This window comes from Bos mutus, chromosome 15 (assembly GCF_027580195.1).
Source record: "Bos mutus isolate GX-2022 chromosome 15, NWIPB_WYAK_1.1, whole genome shotgun sequence".
In the NCBI taxonomy this organism is placed as follows: domain Eukaryota; kingdom Metazoa; phylum Chordata; class Mammalia; order Artiodactyla; family Bovidae; genus Bos; species Bos mutus.
The window spans coordinates 42,368,780-42,391,981 of record NC_091631.1 but is presented as its reverse complement, the minus strand read 5'-3'; the positions used below and the strand labels follow the sequence as shown (position 1 = coordinate 42,391,981).

General features: G+C 45.4%; 1 protein-coding gene across 1 annotated transcript in view; it reads right to left on the bottom strand.

The window, feature by feature from the left end:
- INSC (INSC spindle orientation adaptor protein) overlaps nt 1–23,202 on the bottom strand; it is a 138,075-nt gene that overhangs the window by 80,167 nt on the left and 34,706 nt on the right. Inside the window, exon 2 of the mRNA XM_070383196.1 lies at nt 20,738–20,838. Within this exon, the coding sequence (XP_070239297.1) occupies nt 20,738–20,793 (56 nt within the window). The 5' untranslated portion in view covers nt 20,794–20,838. The remainder of the gene's footprint in view (nt 1–20,737; nt 20,839–23,202) is intronic.

Here is a 23,202-nt window from a genome sequence, read left to right as displayed (position 1 = left end):
CATACCAGGCTCCTCCATCCATGAGATTTTCCAGGCAACAGTACTGGAATGGTGCCATTGCCTTCTCCATTAGCACCTCTAATAACTATAATAATGGTGAGAATTTAGTGAGCACATTTCATGTGTTGAGAGCTGTGCTGAGTATTTTACATGAATTATTTGGCTTACTCCTCAGAACAACTGTTTGAGTCGGGTCTTATCATCATCCCCATTTTACAGATGAGGAAACTGAGATGCAGAGAAGTAAAGTCACCCAGGTCAAAAGCAGTAAATCCTAGTCTCTCTGGTTCCAGAGTCTACTCTTCACTGCTCTGCTTTACTGTTTCACCTTCTGCCCACCCCTTCAAAAAATGTGAAGAAGATCCGAGAGTAGGATGAGATGCCTCAACCCAGGAAGACAAGTGGGGCTATTTTCTCAAGGAAGAACTTCAGGGATTGCTTATTGGCAACAAGAAGATGAAGGGAAACTGTGAGCCACTGGCTCTGCCTGAAGCTCTGGGTAGCGGGAAGACCAGGATCACGGGCCCCAGAGAGGGAATTGCTGCTTTCAGGCCAAACCCACTCCTGGCCGCGCAGTTCCAGGAGCTGCCTTCCCGGGTGACAGCCTCAGAGACGAAGACAGACAAGGGGCGCCTGCGGGGCAAGAAGAATCTGGTTTTCTTTAAGAATGAACTTAAAATAACTTCCGTTTCTAGAGATTGTTTAAACAGATACCTCCTCTTTCTCTCCCAGCAGCAACCGAACATACAGAGAAGAATAAACAAGCAGATTAGTAAGCCCATGGATCCTTGCCTCCTGCCTCCTCCTAACCCCACTCCGTGGCTCATCCCCAGGCCCCAAGAAGCAGGCACATCCCACTCAGGTCCAAGGCCAACTCTGACCAGGGATGGGAGGACATTGGAGGCTCTGGCCCACCAGCAGGTAGAGGTCAAAATGGGTTGATGATCAAGGCATGTATATACCTACAAAGCCTGACTTTACTCAGCTTGCTTTGCCCCCAAGTTACTCAAGTTACAACTAAGCCATTGGGATAATATATAATCGCATTAAATAAATAAATAAAATAGATAATTGGGTGGAAAGCAGTTCTGAAGTCACGGGGAAAGAGAAAGTAGACAAAATCCACCAGTTATAACTAATATTTATTGGACTCTTACTGTGCCCCATAGCTGTACAATTATCATGCAGTATTTTATTTTCACAGTAACCTGGTTAAGTGAATGTTCTTATTGCCTTTACTTTCCAGATGAAAATAGAGGTGCACAACACTTACAAGACTTAAGAGAGCCAGAACTCCATGTAGGCAGCCTGATTTCATAGACAGTGTGCACCCTGGCCATACTAAAGAGTTTCTCCACCTGTCTCTCTTGTTCACTAGACTTTGAGATTCCCCTCAAAAGTAGGCACTTCCTGATTTATCTCAGCATCACCAGTATCCAGCACACAGCAGGTATTAATAAATACTTATTTGAATCAAGTAAACCAAAGAGTTTCTGGAAAACAGATTATGAGCCTTGCCAACCAAAAATATTTCCAGAAATTGCAGAGTGTCATGCAAGATAAGCATGAGTGCCCTGACTGGGAACATAGACTGGAATCCATGACATCACTCCATCTTCTGTTCTGGGGCTATATTTCAGACAATGTGTACTTAGATGTCAGAAAAAGTGTAGATCAACCTATGGCTAAAATTTGAGTTTGACCAAGTAACTAGATACTACAAAAGACATGATAAAAATTTTTGTGTTTTAAATAGAAGTACTTAAAGCAGATGTCAGCAGAATCAGAGAGACCTTTGTAAAAGGCATTGTGCAGACATTCTTATATTCCACGAAGCAATGCTCTGATTGGGTGGAGCTTGAACCCTAACCAACCATTATCCAGATTCTCAGAACTTACAGGCAAATGGCTTTCCAATGAGGAATGGGGATATATATCTAAGCCTTGGCGAAGTGGCTGAAGGGAGGTCTGAGCTCCCATAGGAAGTGCCTGTCCCCATATGATACCTGTAATAAACATAAAGTAGTCTCAACCAGTTTCATAAGATTTAAAACAATCCCTGGTCAATTCAGTGAAACGCTACAGATGTTGATCATATACCAGGCTTTGTTCTGGCAACCCTTGCCCTTACACTGCCCAAGAGAAAAACAGACATAAACAAATACAGCCAACTTCATTCTCATTCCAACATGATGTACCATAGTGTCAAGTATTTCCAGGCATCCCTAGAGTTCCACTCTTATGTATTTCCTCCTTACCCCCTAAAAAAAGACAGGTTCAGTCAACCATATGGCAGCATTGGATCATGCTGTCATCTTTTCTTCCTTCAGCAGACTTCCACTGGCTGTTATTCTAACTGCCAGGCCCTGCCAGGTCCATCCAGCATGGTTGCCTTTCCTTCTGGGCAACGTCATGCTCTCTGATCTCTATTAGACATCTCGGACTATCACAGTCACTGCTTCTTCTCTTACTGCTGCATCTTCTAGGTACCACTGTGCCAGCATCAGAGCCTGGCATGACACCGGGTGTTCCAGGCATCAGGTGGCTTCTGTTGGGTACCACTACTCACTACTCCCCTCCAAGTATGAATCCTGGAGCTAGATTGCCTGGATTAACTACTAGTTGGCCACTTGCTAACTACAACTTTGGGAAAGCCTCTTTATGTTTGAGTTTCCTCTTCTTCACTAGCAAGATGGAGTGATGATAGTACCTAACTCCTAGGCATTTTTTGATTAATAAGTGAAAATTATCTTCTGCTGATATCTGCTTTAAGTATTTCTATTTAAAACACAAAACTTTTTTATCATGTTTTTTGTAGTATCCAGAGTGTAATAAGTATATTATAACTATATGTAAATATTTGCTTAGAATAATTTCTGATAGGCAATACTGTGTGTGTTCATTATTTCTGGAGTGATTTGAATTAAAGCAGCTGTATCATCAGAACTTAGTTGCTTAAAAGTAAGAGAAATAAGGAAGAATTCTGAAAAGATGACAGTTGTGGCAGTATAGTTTTTCAGTCACTCCAGTTCCCCATATAAAAACTGGCAGAGTAACTAGATAAGAGAGCCAAAACCCCATGGATAATATTTACAACAAAACTAGACGGTAAAGGATTCCTACAAAACTCAAACTGCAAGCGGCTGGGGACAAATCACCTGCAGTTACAAAACTGTACGAGAAGCAGCAGTAAGGAGGCATCTGGAGAGGATGAGAACTTGGATGAGCCACTGCGTATTTAATGCAAAGGACAGTGTGACAATTTAGGAATAGTAACTGAAATCAGAAGGGGTTTGCCTCTCTGGGGTGAGTGCAAGGCAACTACACTAGACTCTTAAAACGGAACCAACAGGAATCTCTTCTACACAGAGCCACGTTAAGAAGAAACTTTTGGGAGTAAGATCAAAATTGAGCAAGACAGAGACAACAGAGACAGAGGAGGAGATGTTCAGTCCAACGTGAAGGGCAGAACAGAGCTAGGAACCTTAGGAGGCAGATCACTATGTTTTTTGAACCCTATACAAAAACAAAAGACGATGGAGCTCTATGAAGTTAGAACAGCTTTCCTAAATGCACCCACCCCCCCGCAAATGTTCATAAATCTAATTTCACATAGAAATGAGCAACAAAAATTTATTGAAGTATCATCCCATGTACAATTATTTTAGAAATAGAATAAAGAGCAGAATAATAACAATGAGAAAATGCCAGTAGAATGTACTCACAAAACAGAAGGAAATTATAACTTACTATTTCAGTAACCATTATAAAAATGAGTTTAAATTTTTAAGAAAATTATAGATACAGAGTATACTACATAAATGAAAACAAGCATACAAAGCACATCCTAGGAAGACTGGACTTTTATTTAAAAAAAAAGAAAATCCTTTGTGCATCTAGAAATAAGTGCATGTTAACTTATGCTTGTGTACATGTTAAATTGCTTCAATCATGTCCAACTCTTTGCAACCCTATGGACTGTAGCACACCCGGCCCCTCTGTCCATGGGGATTCTTCAAGCCAGAATACTGGAGTGGGTTGCCATGCCCTCCTCCAGGGGATCTTCCCACCCCAGAGGTCGAACCTGTATCTCCTGTGACTCCTGCATTGTAGGCAGATTCTTTATTGCTGAGCCACTGGGGAAGTCCATGTTACTTATAAAGGACCAAAATTAGGCTATAATAATATTTTTAGAGCAATCCTTTTTACTAGGAAAAAAAAAAAGTAAAGTAACATACACAAAACACTAAGGGAAACCAAGGATTTTATATTTAGCCAAAAGGACGTTCAAGTATAAGAAGGAGCCCTGATTCCTGTGGCAGCAGTGGTGTTGGAAGACAATCACTCAAGAACAATTAAGATAAAATCAATAGGACTTCGATACCAAATCATAAGGATGAAGAATGACAGGAACTAGTCAAAGAGGTGACCCAGATTTTTGACTTGAGCAGATGAATGGACAGGCAAAACCAGGTCAGAAGATAGGAAGATGGGTTCAATTTGAGACTAGTTGAATCCAATGGACCTACTGTCTCTTTTTTTGAAGAGGGCTCATTCTTCTCACTGGACTCCCTCCCATCGAACTTCATTCTCCAAAATTCTGGGCACTTCCAGCCCCCAGGCAGAGTGCGTGGCCTCCATACCCTCACACGTTCAACTCTGAATATTTATTCAATAAATATTTCCTTAGTGCCTACAATGTGCTGGGAATTCTTCTAGCCACTTGGGATACAGAGTGAAAAAGCCAAAAAACATCCCTGTCCCATGGAAGGTACTTTCTAGCAGGGAAAACAGACAATAGCAATAAATTGTAATAAATTTAAAAGTGCAGAGCCATTGCAGGAGATGCAGCTCCAACTCCTGGGTCTGGTAGATCCCCTGGAGGAGGAAACGGCAATCCACTCCAGCAGTCTTGCCTGGAAAATCCCATGGACAGAAGAACCTGGCAGGCTACAGTCCATGGAGTCACAAAGGGTCAAACACAGCTAAGGACACATGCAGTACATCAAACGCAGATAATTTCTTTTCAAAAGATGTAAGAATACGTGGGGATGAGATCGTTCATGTGGGAAGCAGAAAGGTAACTGCCACTTAAAGGATCAGGGCAGGGACTCATTGAGAAGGTAGGATTTGAGTAAATGCTTCAGAGAAAACCAACCATGGTTAAATACAGGTACTGGGCATTCCAGGCAGAGGGAACAGATGGTACGAAGACCCTCTGCTGGAGTAGGCCTGGATGTTTGAGAAACGGCACAGAAATAAACACGGCTAGAATGGAGTGAACAAAGGAAAGATCAGGAAGAGGTGAGAAGGGACTCAAGCTAGATCCTGGAGGCCCCTGGAAGCCACTGCAGGCACTCTGGGATCTCACTCTGAGGAAACATGAGGATTCCTCCTGAGACATCCGAGGAGTCTTGTCATCAGATATCAGCTGGGTCTACCCGGCCCCCACACCATTCTACAACCCAACCCGGAAGACTCTCTCACTAAGGGTTTTATAAAAACAACACATAAATTAATTTAGAATGACAATCTCTGCTATGCAGTAAACTATAAATTGTTTACTAAACAGTTAATTCAAGCATAATTATTTAGGTAACAAACTGTAAATAATTTACAGTATGGTTAGGAGATTAACTTCCAGTCCCTCTTTACTAAGGCACTGGTGAACCAGTGAAGCCCAGCCAGCTGAGACCAAGGAAATGCTGCTCCCTGATCTTGTTTGTCTTCCAGCATCTTCATCGCCCTGCTGCTGACCCACGCGGGGCTGCAGCAGCACAGGCCTTTCTGTGCATTGAGGCTTTTGTGAAAGGGGCAGACAATTCTCTACCTCTCCATCCCTGACCACTCCTAGTTCACATTTTAAGGGTAGAGATGTTCTCATTTTCATTATTCATGCTAGCCATTTTGACATATGTGTTCCACAACTCTTTCTGTTAATTGAACTGTCCAGTATAACATGGTTAGAGAGTTGATCCTACTTTTCAGATATTCACAGGAGTAATGGCCCACTAATATACCTTGAAGCTAATACCAGGGAGTAATTTGTGAAGGGGACGTGGATAATGGCATTACAGTCACTCTGTCCCATCTGTTTCTCCAGGTTGTGGCTTCCACTGACCTATAGAAGGACTTGAAGGTAGGAAAGAGATTTGGATGCATTAAGTCAATTTTTAAAAAATCTGGCCTGGTTCCAAGCATGCTGTAAAGGAGATATTTTTTTAGTACCTCTGCATGCCAGGCACATATCAAGTGCTTGACGTACAGTATCTGTCTTGCACTTGTTGCAGTTGTTTAGTCTCTCAGTAGTGTCCGATTCTTTTGCAGCCCCATGGACTATAGCCTGCCGGTTCCTTGTCCGTGGGATTTCCCAGGCAAGAATATTACAGTGAGTTGCCATTTCTTTCTCCAGGGGGGTTTTCCTGCCCCAAGAATCAAACCCATGTCTCCTGCATTAGCAGGCAGATTCTTCACTGCTGTGCCACCAGGGAAGCCCGTCTTGCAGTTTTAGGATACTATTTTATCATCCCCAATTTTACAGAGGAGGAAAACTGAGACTCACCCCCACTAGTCTGTCCAGCACCTATGGGGTGCACTGCTGTTTTCTCTTTCAGAAAGCCAAAGAACAGGAATTTGTCTCCAGGTGACTATTTCCAGTCCAGGCAGCCAATTTCATGTGTACATTTCACAGCTGCCTCCTCTCTGATGATTGCAAGCCCATCTTGTTAACTTTATGAAACCCTGGCATTTTAGACGCCCTCGGAGAATGAAACTGTTGTTAGTCCTGCAGTCATGTCTGACTCTGTGTGACCCCATGAATTTAGCCTGCCAGGCTCCTCTGTCCATAGCATTCTCCAGGCAAGAATACTGGAGTGGGTTGCCATTTCCTACTCAGGGATTTCCTACATCTTCCCAACCCAGGGATAGAACCCGGGGTCTCCTGGGCTGCATGCAGATTCTTGACTATCTGAGCCACCAGGGAAGCCCCCAGAGAAAGATGCTACTAATAATCCCTGGTCTTTCTTTAACTCAGGAACAACTTATTTTTGAACCTCTTAAAAGGATACATGTATGTGTGCACACTGTCAGCACACATATAAGAACTGGCATGATGCTGCTCACAGCAAGAAAACGTGATGAGGCTCCATCACGTGTCCTCATCCCACTCCACCTCTTAACAGCTGTGTGGCCTTGCATGTGACACTTGCCCTCTCTGAGCCTCAGTTCCCTGACCTGCTCTCCCCCTCATTCCCCAACCACTGTCTCAGCCTCACCAAGTTCTTTCAGTGCCTTTCCTGAGACTTCCAGCCCCCCAGCCTTTGCAGCTGTTGATCCCTCTCGCCCTGTCTCCTCTGCACCTTGCTGGTGCCCACACATCCTTGAAATCTTGTCCCAAATGTCTCTCCTGGGGCAGGTGTCTCTGACTCCTAGATGAGCTTACCTCCCATGGGTCCTGTGTGTCTGAAGCACCCTGTCTTTCCCCCATCATGACACAGGTCTCAATTATTCAACTATCTGTTTATCCACTAGCCCAGAGGTCTCTAATCTTTCTGGTACCAGGGACCAGTTTCATGGAGGATAATTTTTCCATGGACTGGGGGTGAGGGGTGGATGGTTTCAGGATGACTCAAGCACAGTAGGGTTCCCTCTCCAATGAGAATCTGATGCCTCTACTGATCTGACAGGAGGTGGAGCTCAGGTGGTAATGCAAGCGATAGGGAGCAATTATAAATACAGATGAAGCTTCACTTGCTCACCTGTTGCTCACATCCTGCTGTGAAATCCATGTAACAGGACTTTGACTGGCATTTGTCTATTGCCCAGGGGTAGGAGACCCCTGCACTAGTCCATAGCAGGGCGGGGCTTCTGTTTGTCATGCCTGCCCTCCACGCTTCCCCTCGCACTGGACCTGATATAGTGAAAATGCTCAGTGTATATATTTATGGAACTGAATTAAGTTTAAAAATCTATCAAATGGGAATAACAATGACCTGCACTGCTGTACCGTCTCACGGGGTTATTGTGATAAGCTCCATAACCATTACTGCTAACATTTATTGAGACTGGGCCCTGGGCCAAACTACCATGGGGATGGCTTTGTGCAGATCTCACTGTGACCCTGAGGGCAGGGCGCCATAATTATCTTATTTTTACAAATGAGGAAACTGAAGCTCGGAGAGGTTACATGAACTATCAGATATCACTCAGATTGTCAGTGGCAAAGTTTGGCTCAGAACCCAGCCCATTAGACTCTAGACCCTGTCTTTTCTTAAATGCCACTCTAACCCGCCTTGTGAAGGCCATGCTCTGTGCAGGTGGCATGTTCAGGACTGTCAGGTAAAGATATAAATGCCTTCTCACATCCCCAAGCGGAGTCCTTGCTTGGCCTCAAGTTTCATGGCTGTAACACAGGACCTGAAGTATAGACAAGACGGTTTTAGCTTTATCTTTCCCACTGTATTCTCCTCTTCACTTTAAGGAGAGTATTTTCATTTGCCAAAGTGAAACATTTAGGAGAATTCACAGATCCTACATCACAGCTGCCATCCTGGTACCTCCATGGGGTTCCGGGAAAGGGAGGTGAGAGTCCAGAAGTCACCACTAGAGGGCTTCCAAGAGCAGATCTATACCATCGCTGTGGACTCTAGCCCCTAGCACCTTGACCCCCTTCTTCCACCACTGTCACAGCAGCTCCAGCCTTAGGCTGTGACCATGAGTCCTCTGTCCCTGGTTTTGGGCAGACTCCAGGCATCCTTAGGCTTTGGCTTCAAAAGGACCCTAGACGCAGAGGTCAGGAGAGGCTGCCTGTCCCACCAGGTCCTGCAGCACGTGCTGGGGCCAGGCTGGGAGCCCTAGTGCCCTGGTGTCTTCTGTGTGCATTCTCATCACCAGTCTGTTCTAAAAGCTGAGGACACAGCTGAATAGAAGAAAATCCCAGTGCTCACACAGCTCAGGCAAGACCCTGAACAGGGAAGAAAGCACTAAGAATCCAATCTGGTCATAATTGTAACAGTAGCTCATGTATTGAGTTCCAGCAATAAGCCAGGCAGTGTTCTAAGCTCTCTCAATATATTATCTCCTTAATCCTCCCCACAGCCCTGGGAGAGAAGACTGTTATTAATCTCATTTACAGACAAAGAGACTTCTTCTGGGAGAGGTCACATGTCAGTAAGTGGTGAAGCCAAGACTCAGACCCATGCTCTAGAGCACAGACCTTCTCCTCATATCAACTAAACACCACACTGAGAGGAAGAAGCTGTGAGTAGGAGAGTCTGGGATCACAGGAGACAGAGGGCCTGACTTCGCCTGGGAATATGTACACAAAGGAAATGACATTTGCCCTGGTTCTTAGAGGAGTTGGCCAGGATGACAAGGGCCAAAGGGCTTCCACATAAATGCAAAAACGCCTGGGGACACAGAAATAGTAATACAACTAGAAGTTTCACTAGACTCAATTCAGGGCCCAATGAAGGGGCCTAAGGATAGAGAGGAGGATCAGTTGATTAAAGACCTTGAATACCATGATTAGGGATTTGGATTTAATCCTGAGGGCAATTCGGAGCCACTCAAAACATATCAGAGCAGGGCAGTGACATAACTGTGCAGAGACTCAGTAGAAAAGGGACCACAGTGGATTAAATACTGTACAGGAGGTGACCTGCCAGGAGATGAAGGTTGTACAGTCGAGAGAGGACAGCAGGCTGCACAAAGACCATGGCATGGGCCAGGAAGAAGTGGATGGTGAGGCGAGGCGAGAGGATGCGAGGGTGAAGGAGGAGAAGGAGCAAGGCTGGCTCCTGGGGCCTGGTCTGGGTGCCCGGTGGTGCCCTGGCTGACGGGAAACCCATCCAGGGAGGGGTCAGTTTTCATCTTGCTTGGTTTCAGGGTGGGGCACGATGACAAGCAGGATTCACAAGGTCAGAGCAGAAGTGGGTGTGGGGCCTCACAGAGGGGTCTATCGAAGAGCCCCACGCCTTCCCAGGGAGGAGAGCAGGCCTGGAGAGCCCGGAACGGCCCCGCCACAGGCCGGTCCACTCCCAGCCGCGGTCACCGTGCCGCCACATAATGAGATGTTCTTCTCAATTTTGGAGTCCGGGGACTGCGGCTCCTTAGGGTTTGGACTGAGCATCCCATAATTGCAGAGCTCGTCAGATTCTGTGTCATTAGCTCTCCGGTTCCCAGGGCGCCACCTTTCCTACTGTATTTGCTGATTGACCCCCAAGATAAAAAGTCTGGTTGAACAGGGCAGCTCTTGCTGTGCAGTGGGGACTGTCTGCTGCCCCACACCTCGCAGCTCCCAGTGGTTGAACCATCCTCAGCTGTGAATCTGGAGCTGCCATCACACTAGACATGAAATCTTCCCATTCCTAGTACAGATGGTCTGACTTTTCATACAAAGGGAGGAAATGAAAACCAAGGTCAAAGCAGATGGACTGGCAATGAGTCACATACCCTTCATGGTGGAAATCGCCACAGTCAGGAGCTGGAGGGGCCAGGGGCCAAGACCGAGGTTGGATTTCCTCTGTCTCCTTGGTGAGCTGGAATCTGATGCTAGGAAGATGCCCCTGTGCCCGGGGAGCAGGCGGGCATCCCAGCAGTGAACCAGGCTCACAAGAGCCTGTGCAGTTCCCAGCAGAGTTCCCAAGAGCTGCCTACTCCCCCAGTTGCCCTGCTCCTTGCTTCTGGATGGTGGCCTTCCTGGACATCTGGAAGGAGGTGACTGAGCCCCCAAATCTGGGTTTTGTGGAGTCTGGCAGATTCCAAAACCCAAAGCCAGATGTAACCACAGTTATCTCCACATACCAGGCTACTGGTCAGATAGATTTTTTTAAGCTGGAATTTATCCAGGGTAGAGTTGGAGTAGGGGAAGGGAGTAGCATAGTCATATACCAAAGAATTACAGAATGAAACAATGGGTTCCCTGAGCTGTGTCTAAAATCAGAAGGAATTAACTACCCACACAGTAAGCAGGAAGAATTACCAACAATAGGACACCTTCTGGGAACCAAGAACTCTCTCCTTCAGCCCACACAGTGGTTCGATGGTTGGTGATTACCCACCCATTATACAGAGGTAAAAACTGAGGCTTAGAAGCATTACTTAACTCGCCTAAGACCTCACTGTTAATAATCATAATGAAGTTAGAATTGAGTGCTTATTAAATTCTGGACACTGTGCTAAATGCTTGGTCCAATCTTAATTATTTACTTTACCCTCAAAATAGACATACACAGACTACTGTGTATAAAATAGATAATTAATGAGAACCTATAGAGCAGAGGGAATTCTACTCAATGTTCTGTGGTGACCTAAATGGGAAGGATATCACAAAAAAAGAGGGGATATATCTATATATACAGCTGATTCAATTTGGTGTACAGCAGAAACTAACACAACATTATAAAGCATCTACATTCGGTAAAAATTAAAACAAACAAACAAAAACAATCTAGTGAAGGTCACGTAACTGAGATTTGGGAGGTGAAGTAACTAGGCCAAGATCTCAAGGTGGAGATCTTGAGTTAAGTGGAAACAAGAATTTATGCAGTCTGAGACCAGAGCTTTGCTCTTACCTAAATAGTATGTTTTTTAACAGTCTTCAGCAATTTGAATCCATAGCTGGGGCTCAATCCATATTCTTTCTCCCATGTTAAACCGTTCTTACATGACTATCAATGCCTTTTTTTCATAAATATATGTATGGGCTTCCCAGATGGCGATAGTGTTTAAGAATCTGTCTGCAATGCAGGAGACCTGGGTTTGATCTCTGGGTTGGGAAGATCCCCTGGAGAAGGGAACAGCAACATATTTCAGTATTCTTGCCTGGAGAATCCCATGGACAGAGTAGCCTGGCAGACTACACTCCATCTGGTGGCAAAGAGTCGGACATAACTGAGAGACTAACACTTCCACTCTCTTGCATGTATACATATATCCTCTCCCTCTTGAGTCTCCCTCCAACTCCAACCCCCATTCCATCCTTCTAGATCATCACTGAGCTGAGCTCCACGTGTTATACAGAAGCGTCCCACTAACTGTTTTACACATGGTACTATATACATGTAAACTGTATTCTGTCAAGTCGTCCCCTCCTCCCTTTCCCCTCTGTGTCCACAAGTCCCTTCTCCGTGTCTGTGCCTCTCTTCCTGCCCTGCAAAGAGGTTCATTGCTACCGTATATAAGTCTTTTTAAAGCTTATGATCATTTAAAGACCACAGTATGCCTAGTCATTTTTCAAATCCTGCCTTATTTCCTTCTGAGACAGAATGAGGTGTATGTTATTTAAATTCAGGACAGAACTACTGGGCCACTGGCCCCATCATCACAGATCTCTGACAAGTTTGCACCAGAAGAACTGCCAGAGTGGGAAGCCAGGGAGGTGGGGCAAAGTGAGGAGTGCCCTTCTGAGGACTCTTCCCCATCCTTGCTCTGCCTCTGCTCCTGCCCCTCGGGCATCCTGCCTCACTCTTCAAAGCCCATCACTGGGGGAAGGTAACAGCACCACACCATTCAGATGCCAGAGGGAACAGCTTTCCGCAGTCCAGCAGACCCATGCCCTGGCCCCTAACTTCTGATATCAATGTCTCATTGCCAGATAATCCTGTAGGTCTGGCATCCAGGGTTCCCCCAAAACACCGGGGGGCAATAGTTTGTGGAAATCTCTGTCTACATTCTTGTTGGCTCCTTTTAAATTCTTTTCACTCAGACTGAAACTTCAATTATTCCTTCTAAGTCTGAAATTTCGATCTGCCTTATTCTATTCTACCTGCTAATGTGAAGCGGAGACTTTTCTGTAAAAGAATACTTTTCTATGCCAAGAACACTTGGTAATGACCTCCAAATTCCACTGAGCATCCCAGTGGGCCAAGCTAGGTGCTGGGATTATATAGGAGAGATAGTGAGAATGTGATCTCCAAGAGGGCAGGACCTTCCATCACAGTGTGACATGATCCTTGGACCTCGCACAGCACCTGGCGTGTCATAAGCACTCGACGAACATTTGCTGAATGAATAAATGAACGGTTTTAAATAAGCAATTATGGCTCAGTATGTTCCATGTGGCATTTTGAAGTAATCAGAAGGAATTTTGGGAGCACAGAGAAGTTCAGCTCAAGCTAGGGGATCTGAGAAAGTGTCCCAGGCTAATGCTAGAAGGATGCCTTCAAGTGTACTAGAAGCAGCAGAGTTGGAAGGCGACAGGATTTCAAACAGAGGAACCAGCATGTGCAAAGCAGTGGAGACATGGAGCTGCATGTTGGGAAGATGGCGAGTTGCTAAGAGGAGTCAGAGGGGTGGAATGGACTCAGTCAAAAGTAAGAACTTCAAATCAAGAAGCGTGTTGGAATGCTGGGATTCATGGATTTATCTGTATTTTATTCCAGCGAAGCTGGGTGCTCTATACCCACCCCCTCATAAAGCACTTCTCCAGGCTATACCATGGGGCTTCCATAAAACCTGGACAAGGCACACCCTCAGATGCTGGAAGGGGCTCCCAAACTAAAATGTCTTACAATTTCCTTCCCAGCTACAAGGCCAACACAAAACCTTTTCATGCTTTTCACTGAAAGGAATAAGACCTTGCTTGTTTTGGTCAATGAGATTCTTTCACAGCCCTGAGGCACTAAAGTGGGATCCTTTTTGTCCAGAAAAGGGAAAAGACCATCCAAAACTCACTCACAAAGTCCTAAAACATTAGCACTGGAAGAGTCCTTGGGAAACTTTTGCCTACCTCCTCATCCTCAGATGAAGAAAACGAAGCTCAGAGAGGGAAATGATTGTCTGCAGACACAGAGCAGGTTAGTGCAGAACCAGGGCTGGGAAGGAAGGAAGGGAGGAAGGAAGACAGGGTGGGAGGAAGGCCAGCCTCTGGCCCCTGGTCACTGCTCCCCACTGCACCGTGCTCTCCTGCAAGACATTAAATGATGAAATCGCAGAGACATTTTTTCCAATGAACATAAAACCAAAAGATTAAAAATATTTCTGAATTGCTATCCTTTAGGAGAAGAAAAAGTCTCTCCAACTATCTGACTCTTCAACCAATTAAATCTTTGGCTGCCACTCAGAAACAGTATTTAAATTAATCAAGGTAAAACTTTAGCTTATCCTTTCCCTCCATGAGGCAGTTTTCTACCATAAAGAATGAAAACAGCTTGCTTGGAGAAAGGAACAAACTTTGAGCTAAGGAATTAAATTTCTCACAGTCACCTGAGACGCCTCAGTGGTTAGTCACTTGTCATTTATTAAACATTTATTCATTCAACAACCAGTTTTTGAGCTTCTTTCGTGTGCATTTTAACCACAGGAGCACAAATATGAATCAGAAATGACTGACCCTCAGGATATTTATTGAGTCAGAAGAATGACATTTACATAATTCATTATAGTTCTACTCATGGCCTGGCCCAAAGTAAGTTCTTAGCCTAAAGTAAATTTCATTCAAATGAACGGGTGAATGAATGAAATTGAAATCTATTACAGATCACTGCTAATAAGAGGATTCCACTGGAGCTAGGACACAGAGCTGTTAGAAATCACTGGAGGCTAGCTGGGATAATAAACTTAAGAAACACAGCTCAGGGAAGGCAGGACTCCACAGAGAGCAGCAGGGGGCCTGAGAGTATTATAGCAGCTCCATTCCCCTCTCTGGGTCTCAATTTCCCCATCTCGTAATACAGGGAGCTCTAAGGAAACTTCCAGCAACAACATTCGATGCCTCTATGATCCCAGTTCCCGGCACTATAAGGGATTTTAAATCCAACCTCCTCTCTTAAAAATGGAATCATTATTCCTATGTCTTTACAAGGTCACACCCTACGTTTCTGTGGATTTCTCTTGGGAGATGGGAGAAGGAAGGGAATTTGATTCTAGCCTTCCTTTAGGTTTAAACAGGAAAATATCCAATTATCCCATTGACAATTACAGTCTGCACATTTCACCGCGGGCACAGAAAGCAACCGGCAGCAGAAAACCAGCCGCAGAGCAAGGGCGTACACATGCAAGCCATTATCTACTTGGAGACAGGCTGGCCCGCGACAGCCTCACTGGCTCAGGGAAGCTGGGCGGGTCCTCGCCAGCAGCCCAGGGGTGACCCAGGAGGCCGCCGGCCTGCCACAGGCTTCAGCTGACTCATCTCAGACTCCAGGCTGAACAGAAACCTAGTGAGACATCTCTCCCTCCCAGTGAGACATCCCAAAGAAAAGACCCCGGTTGTATACTTGCTTCCAATCCAAGCCTGATCACTTGAGATAAATTAACAAGTTCCACAAGGAAAGGCACCACATCTGATTCAGTCACCATCATGTCCTTAAGCACACAGCCCCATACAGAGACGTGATCTGCACTTAATACGTACTTGTAGAGAAATTTTGTGGAAGACTTAATGAATACTAATGAATAAGCGGGGCTTCACTGGTGACTTGGCAGCAAAGAACCCACTTGCCAATGCAGGAGACATGGGAGACACGGATTCAATCTCTGGGTTGGAAGATTCCCCTGGAGAAGAAAATGGTGATCTACTCCAGTATTCTTGCCTGGAAAATCACATGGACAGAGGAGCCTGGTTACAGTCCATGGGGTCACAAAGAGTCAGACACAACTCAGCAACTAAACAAAGACAACAATGAATAAACAACCACCTGAATGAATGAATGAATGAATGACTTCTTCATGTGATGCCCTCAAGAACATCATGGAAAAGACAGCTGGAATAGAGTACTGGCTGGCACTCAGGTTCAAGCACCATCTGAGGACATGTATCCTGGCTCTGTTCTTTGTCAGCCTGTCCTGGACAAGTAAGCAGCTTCAGCTCCTCAAGCCTCAGTTTTCTCATGGGACGGACGTTGTATGTGGCATCTGGGTTCTTCCTCAAAGGAAAGACTTGCTGTCCCCAGCTGGCAGGACTTTCAGAGCTACCTTACCTGAGGTCATGCTCTGCCCAAAGTCGCCCACTCCGACAGAATGAAGGTGGGATATGAAGGTCCTGGCCTGTCTGGCCAATGAACAACTCTGATCCCAAAGGTCCCTGTGAGGTCAGCTGAGTTGTCATCAAGCCGGCATCACAGCTCACCATCTGCACCCTGCCCCCACCCCACTCCCACACCACCGGCCATGCCTGCTTCCTTCCTTTCCTGCCACAAGTGTCAATCCCAAAGGCACTCCCTAATGACCATCCTGGACTCTCAACCCCATCTCAATGACTGCTTCCCAGGGAACCCAACCTATGGCCCCCTCATTAGCAAAACAGAGATAATAGTAAGTATACACAAGGGCTGTGATGAGGACTGAGTGAATTGCTATGTGTAAAAGCAACCAGCTCATAGCAAGTGCTGAATGAGAGTGAGCCAATTTTGTTACGGGGGTTAGTAAAGTCCTTTCATCAGTATTCCCACCCTCACAAGCAGTAAACCAGAGAGAAAATGTCAGTGTCTCAGCTTGATCTGTGGGTAAGAGAAGCAATGAAAGGGAGGGAGGGTGGGAGGGAGGGGGAGCGGGAGACATGTCTGGATGTGGCCCTGTGTGCATCCCTCAGACTGGCCTCCAGTCCACCCTGCAGGAACCGCACCATAGAGACTGTTAATTCAAAGGCCTGGGCCTCCTGCAGAAGAGGAGGCACGATGATGGCGGGCACAATCCTGGGAGCAGGCAGACAGGTGGCAGCACCCTGACCACCATGTCTGGATCCCGAACCACTACCACCCAGCTCAGAGCCAACAGCAAGAACTGATGTACCAATCGTAGAGATGGGAGCCCAGAGACCTGAGAAGAACAAAATCAGCTAGAGACACAGCACCACAGTCTCTAGCTACCCAGAGAGCCGATCTGCTGTCCCCTTTACTCCCAGCAATAAATTCATGAACTTCTGGGGAAGTATCTGAACCTAAGCTTGCAAGGGTTTTTACTGCTGAGGGAGGGAGATTGGGGGTGGGGGATGCCTTACTGTTACCAGGATGGCCTTGTAAAATGTATGTTGGCACCCAGAGGCCTAGAGAGACCTTCCTTCTTAGACCCCAGCACTTAGACGACCTTTTAAAGCAATGACCACGGTCACCTTGTTATAGAAGATAAAACTGGTGCTCAGACAGATTAGGCAGCAGCCAGAGTCACAGAGCTGGTAGGAAGTGGAGCTGGGCTTAGAGCCCAAGTCTGATCCCAAGGCTTATATGCTTTCAACATCTTCAGGTTCCTACATTAAAGTTTTCAAGAATAGGGTCCTGTTCTTTGGCTTGTTTATTTTATTTTATCGCTTTTCTAAAATTTATTTTTAATTGGAGGATAATTGCTTTATAATACAGTGTTGGTTTCTGCCATATAGCAACATGAATCAGCAGTATGGGCTTTTTATTATTATATTATTTTTTAAAATATGAAAACCTCCCAGGATATTCAGACATGGTCATAGTTGACAACCATCACACCCCCTCCTATCACCCAATTCAGTTCACAATCCCAACCCCTGGCCTCAGACACCTCTGTTCCCCACCTTCTGTACTCTTCCAGGAGCCAATACCTAGAAAAGCTCTTCTGATGCTATTTACTCAAAAGGGTCTCAAACACCAAAGGTCTAACCCAGGCTGTGGGATGATCCCATGCAACTTGACAATATTTATTTACTTTGTACACCGATGTGAACAATGGCACTCCAGAGTGAAATTCAGGCTCAGTGGAACACAACAGAAAGAAGTCAATTATCCAGCATTAATTATTTATCTGGAGACAATAACCATGGTGTTATTCCCCACGAGAGAGGCCTCTGCAGCTTGGAACAAGAGGAAAGAAGAGGCGGCTGCTATTGTCTGCTCATAATGAAGCATCAGATTGGACAAATGAATTCCTCTGACATGCTGTAAATACACATGAGCCCCAACAGTGAATGTGGCCCAGGTACACACTCCAGAACACAGACAATTAACAGGGTGGTAGATGATTAATAGGATTATATTCCCCCACTGTTCTGGGTAGGCCTGGCCCGGCAATATGAGATTGTGATGACAGTAAAGGCGCTGCCACCTTCTCTCTGCAGCCTGCCTCCCCTACCAGAATAATAAGACTGAAGACATTCTAAACAAACAATTTTGCAGGTTGCAGTGTTTGTGGAATCATGTTAGTCTGGTATTTTCCTCCCAAGGTATCAATATTTGCTGTACAATGTCAGTTAGAAAGCCTGTCTCGACTCCAAAAGCATAATGATCTGATTCCTAAATCATTTTTATGTAATTTAATTTTCTCTTATTTTTAAAAATTCTGAGGAGCTTGGAAGAGAGAGACCAGTGGTTCCCAGGGGCTGACAGAGTTCCAGAATGTGATCTACCTTGGCTCATATTCTCTACTCCAGGGTCTTATTCTTTATCTAAAGGAGATGGTAATATTGATTGAGCAGTTCCTATGTTTCAGACAGGCACTTTGTATATTATCTCTTTTTTTAATCTTTGGATTTATTTTCAAGCATTTTCTTCTACACAAAAATAAAGCATAATAGCTATTTGCATACAGCAACAATTTGTTGTTCAGTTTATATGTGAATAGTAACAACATATACATATTAAAGGCTCATCACAACCCGATGATGTAAGCATAAATATCTCTATTTCATTGATCAATAAACTGAAGCCCAAGGTTATAGCTAATAAGCAGCAGAACCAAGAATCAATTTTTGTGGGGGGTGGGGGGGGTCAAGATTCCTAACCACTGTCCTAAACTGCCCTGTGATGTCAGTTTCCCGAACCCCAGCACAGGCTCTGGTCTAACAATTCCAACCCTGTGAGATCTGTAGAGGGGTCCCAAAGCCCTATTGCCACAGATGTTGCTACTCATCTGAGTATACGGTTTTCAACCTGGGCAGGACAGATGATGGAAAGACAGATTCCTCTGCATCTAGAACACTTCTACTCTTTTCTGACTATAAAATATTAGGCTGATGGGAGTGTCTGCCCATGATTTCTTATTTTCTCAAAGAGGTAACTTGCCTATAGTAAGGGGTCAAGCGAAGTATTTCTAGAAGAACCCCCTAAGATCACCTACATGAAGAGACACAGAGGGCCTCCAACATGTAGCAGGCACACAATAAACAAGGGCCCTTCTTATATAGCTCTCACCTGATGGCAGACGTTTTGCATGTATTATTAGCTCATTTAATCCACACATCAACCTTATGTCTAGATACTATTATTACCCCTGTTTTATACATGAGGGAGCCAAGAAGCCATGGGGTTGAGGAGTTCACATAAAACCACACAATTAGTTGAAGCCAGTCAGTCATGTGTTCAGAGGTGATAACATCTGCTCAAATCATGAAATCCCATCTCTGAGACTATGCATGTATCCTTACAGGTTTGCATCACACCATCTCTGAGCTCTACCTTACAGTCCACGTGGAAAAATATTTGGGTCTCATATTACACCTTACTCCCAGTGTCAGGCCACACAGGAAATTCTTAACTGCATTTCTAACAGTGTTCTCAGCCCTCAGGAATGTTCATCTTCTTAAACCTCTTTATGATAATGGCTTTGGGGGAGCAGACCGATACTGTCATAGAGATTAATCCAACTCCAGTAGACTCTTAGCAAATATTTAATAAATCCTTCTGATTTTAAAAGCAATACACACACACACCCAAAATACTCAAAAACAGAACAAACAATGTAGCAATGAATGCTGTACATAGTTGAAGCCCCTATAATTCAAGCGGGGGTTGAAAAGAGAGATTAGATGGTAGTGGTATCAGAATATTTTTGTAGGCCAAAATGTTTGTTTGGGTCTTTCCATAATATTGGATGGAACAATCTGAATGAACTTTTTGGCCAACCCAATATATAAAGCAATAAAAAACAATGATTTAACAACCTTGGAAGGGCTACTTGGATTCTGCTGCCTCAAAACAGTCCCATCAAAATGTCTAAGCAAGAAGTGAGAGGTTAAGAGGAAGCTCTGAGCCTCAAACTGCAAAGTTCCTCCACAGACCAAACCTAAGTTAGAGTGACCCACCATTCCGGTTTGCCCAGGACCGAGGAGTTTCCAGGGACATGGGATTGTCAGTGCCAAAATCAGCACAGTACCAGGCAAACTGGGATAGTTGCCATCAGAGATTTGCTGCCCTGGTGCCTCAACCTTTGCTTCTGTCTAGGGCCACCAGGACCAGTCAGTCAGATCTCCACCTGCCTCCCCGTCCCCTTCACCCGTGTGAAGGCAGCTCTGGAACCCTAGATCTTCCTTCGCCCATCATCCAGGCCTCACTCCCTGCTTGGTGTATTCTTTCCTCCCCCTCACCACACTGCCCAACTCAGGGCAACAAGCGTTTCCCAAGGATCAGCTCTGTGCCCACTCCTCCCACTGGTGTTTCGAGAGAAAGACATCTAATGGTAGTCTGATGTCTTCCAAGAGGCTTGGAGAGGCCAAGTCCCCCCAGTGGCTCCAACCTCCTGTCGCTAACAGAATCCAGAGCTTCCTTTGGGGCCCCTTCTGTGAGCAGCACTTCCCACTTGATCCTTTGCTTCATTGTCTGCTTGGATCTTAAAGTAGCCCCTTGGGGCAGGATGTGGCTGACTCCTCTGTGTCTCAGAGCCCAGTTCCATTTGTATTTGCTGAGTGACTGCAGTATCCCAGATACCTCATCCTAAGCCTCCTCCCAGCACAGTGTGCTGAGAGATGGGGCCACCTGCAAACCCTAGGGTCCTGGGTCTGGGCCTCTGCCAGAGTCCAGATGGGGCAGGCCAGGCCCTGAGACACAGCAGTGGGACTTACCGCTGACCCGGCAGAGGGATGGAGTCCAGGTGGCGGCCTCCAGGCAGTGCCATCATGTTGACGCCAATCCGCAGCAAAGCCTGCCGACAGCGATCGGGGCCCTACAAACAGAAGGCAGGATGGGGTCAACCAGGGCCCCCAAGTGAGGAGGCCCAGTCATTTCCTCTCCCAAATCCTGGCCACAGGGGGTCATCTTATGTGTGGAGAGAAGGCCCCCCAGCCCTCCTCTGCTGTTTGAATCACTGACCTCACACTCCATGCAAGACTCAGATCTGACCTTGATTCTAAGTCCCTGATGCACCATCAACCCCTAGAATTTTTCTTAGGTTTCATCGCCAAACACATACTTAACCCATTTTGCTTTGTACCAAATGTTGGGACATACAGACCAGCAAATATTGCAGGAAATATTTATACTTTAAAAGTTTGTAGTTTACCTGAAATTCACATTTTACCGGGCACCTTGTACTCTTGGCTAAATCTGGCAACTCTGCATACTAATTCCTTAACCATATACTGTCACAGTACTGGGTTCTTCACTTTGCTTATGTCTGGGAAATGTGACCCTGTAATGGCACGGTGGTTGCTTCCCCAAATCTGTTCCACTTTAGATGATGTCATTTCACCCAAACTGCCAGGAATTGGTTCAGCGATAGGCATGTGACCCAATTCAAGCCAATGAGCCATGAAAGAACGGTTTCTAGGAAAAATTTACTTTCTCCTTAACTGCAAGCCAGTCGCAAGGTGAGATAGTATCTCTCCCACTGAACCTGAACAAGGAAGCACATCACTCCACAGCTGCCAGAGACTACCTGGCCATCGAGAAGGGACCCAGCTAGAGAAGAAAGTGGATGCACACAGGGAAAAACCTGCATCCTTGATCACGGAGCCACTGAATCAACCAGTGCTGGGTCTGGCCCACCTCTGGGCTTCCCAGTATGTAAGATAGTAAAGTTCTTGTCTCAGTGAGGATTCTGGTTCGATAAATAGTCTAATAAATAAAAGTGATCCAGGTTCCGGGGCCTCCAGTCCCAGCACTGAGCACCTACTTGGTTTGCCTGTGCCTCACAGATTAGACCAACTCAAATAGTGTCCTTCTTCCTCCATAAAATCAGCTGCCCACCTGTTGTCTCCTGCCTCGCCTGTCCTTTCCCACTCCTCTCTCTGTCATCTCCTTTTCCAAGCCAATAAGAAGCCCTCCTTGGTGAAAATAAAGATTCTGTCCCCTTCATCTGAGTAAAGCAATAGTCAAGACAGGGTTGACTGTCACCTATCATGTTCTGAGCTTGAGAACAACTGATCAAGACCCTCAGAGAAAACACAGGCATGAACTTGTGGGAGGATACAGCTGAGGAGGGCAGCAACTGAGGTCCAGAAAAATTAAACTCTTATGGTTACAAGTGACCCTTATGAGAGAAGAATGGAGGAGGACTTTAATTAATAGTGATGTGGCTGGACATGAAGTACCCCTTGTGATGAGTGCTCAGTCATGTCCAACTCTTTGCAACTCTATGGACTATAGCTCACCAGGTTCCTCTGTCCATGGAATTTTCCAGGCAAGAATACTGGAGTGGGTTGCCAATTCCTACTCCAGGGGATCTTCCCAACCCAGGGATCAAACCACATCTCCAGCATCCTGCATTGGCAGGCAGATTTTTTACCACTGTGCCACCTGGGAAGCCCCCTTGTGATGCTTGGAACAAAAGACAAAGAGTGAATCTGAAAATATAGGGAGGCAGGAGCCCAGAACAAATTAGGGCTTTAGATAATTCCAGAGATTCACTTCCACTGCCTGCTCCCTGCTCTTTGGGCCCCACTAGACTGTGAGACCGTGGAGGGCAGGAACCACTTGGTTCTAAGGGCTGGGCACTTAGCAAACATTCGATATGTCTATAGAAATAATGAGTGGAGTGAATTCTTAATATATTTATGTTGAGCCCTAATTCTTCATCTGCAACAGAGAATAATAGTATCTGTTTTACAGGGCTATTATAACAATGACATAGGGTAAGGAATGCAGAAATGTCAGGCCAGGTGGAGAGCTAAATAAATAGTTATTATTATGTCCTAAGAGTCTGTGGTGTGTTCAGCCCTGTGGTCAGCTTTGCCGGGGGAGATGCTATTAAACACAGCATCTAAAGAACCCAGGACAATAACAGTGCTCCATGAGGGCTCTTTATCATCAGGAGCATCACAATTTTTATTACTTTCATTATTTTCATTATTGAGAAGGTATATTTTTGGAACCCAGTGAGTCAGCAACCTGAAAAGAAAGGCACAAAAGAAAAAAAAAAGCTAGAAACAACAAAATGAGGTATTTGTTCCCTTTTCGATATCTCTGATGAAAGAAGCAAAAAGGGAAATACCAGCATCTCAGAGTGAATGCTCTGACGTGATCAGAGCACAGTGAGCTAGCAGATCTTATTTTAGCTCCATCTTCATCATGGAGAAGAAAGGGGCAAAGT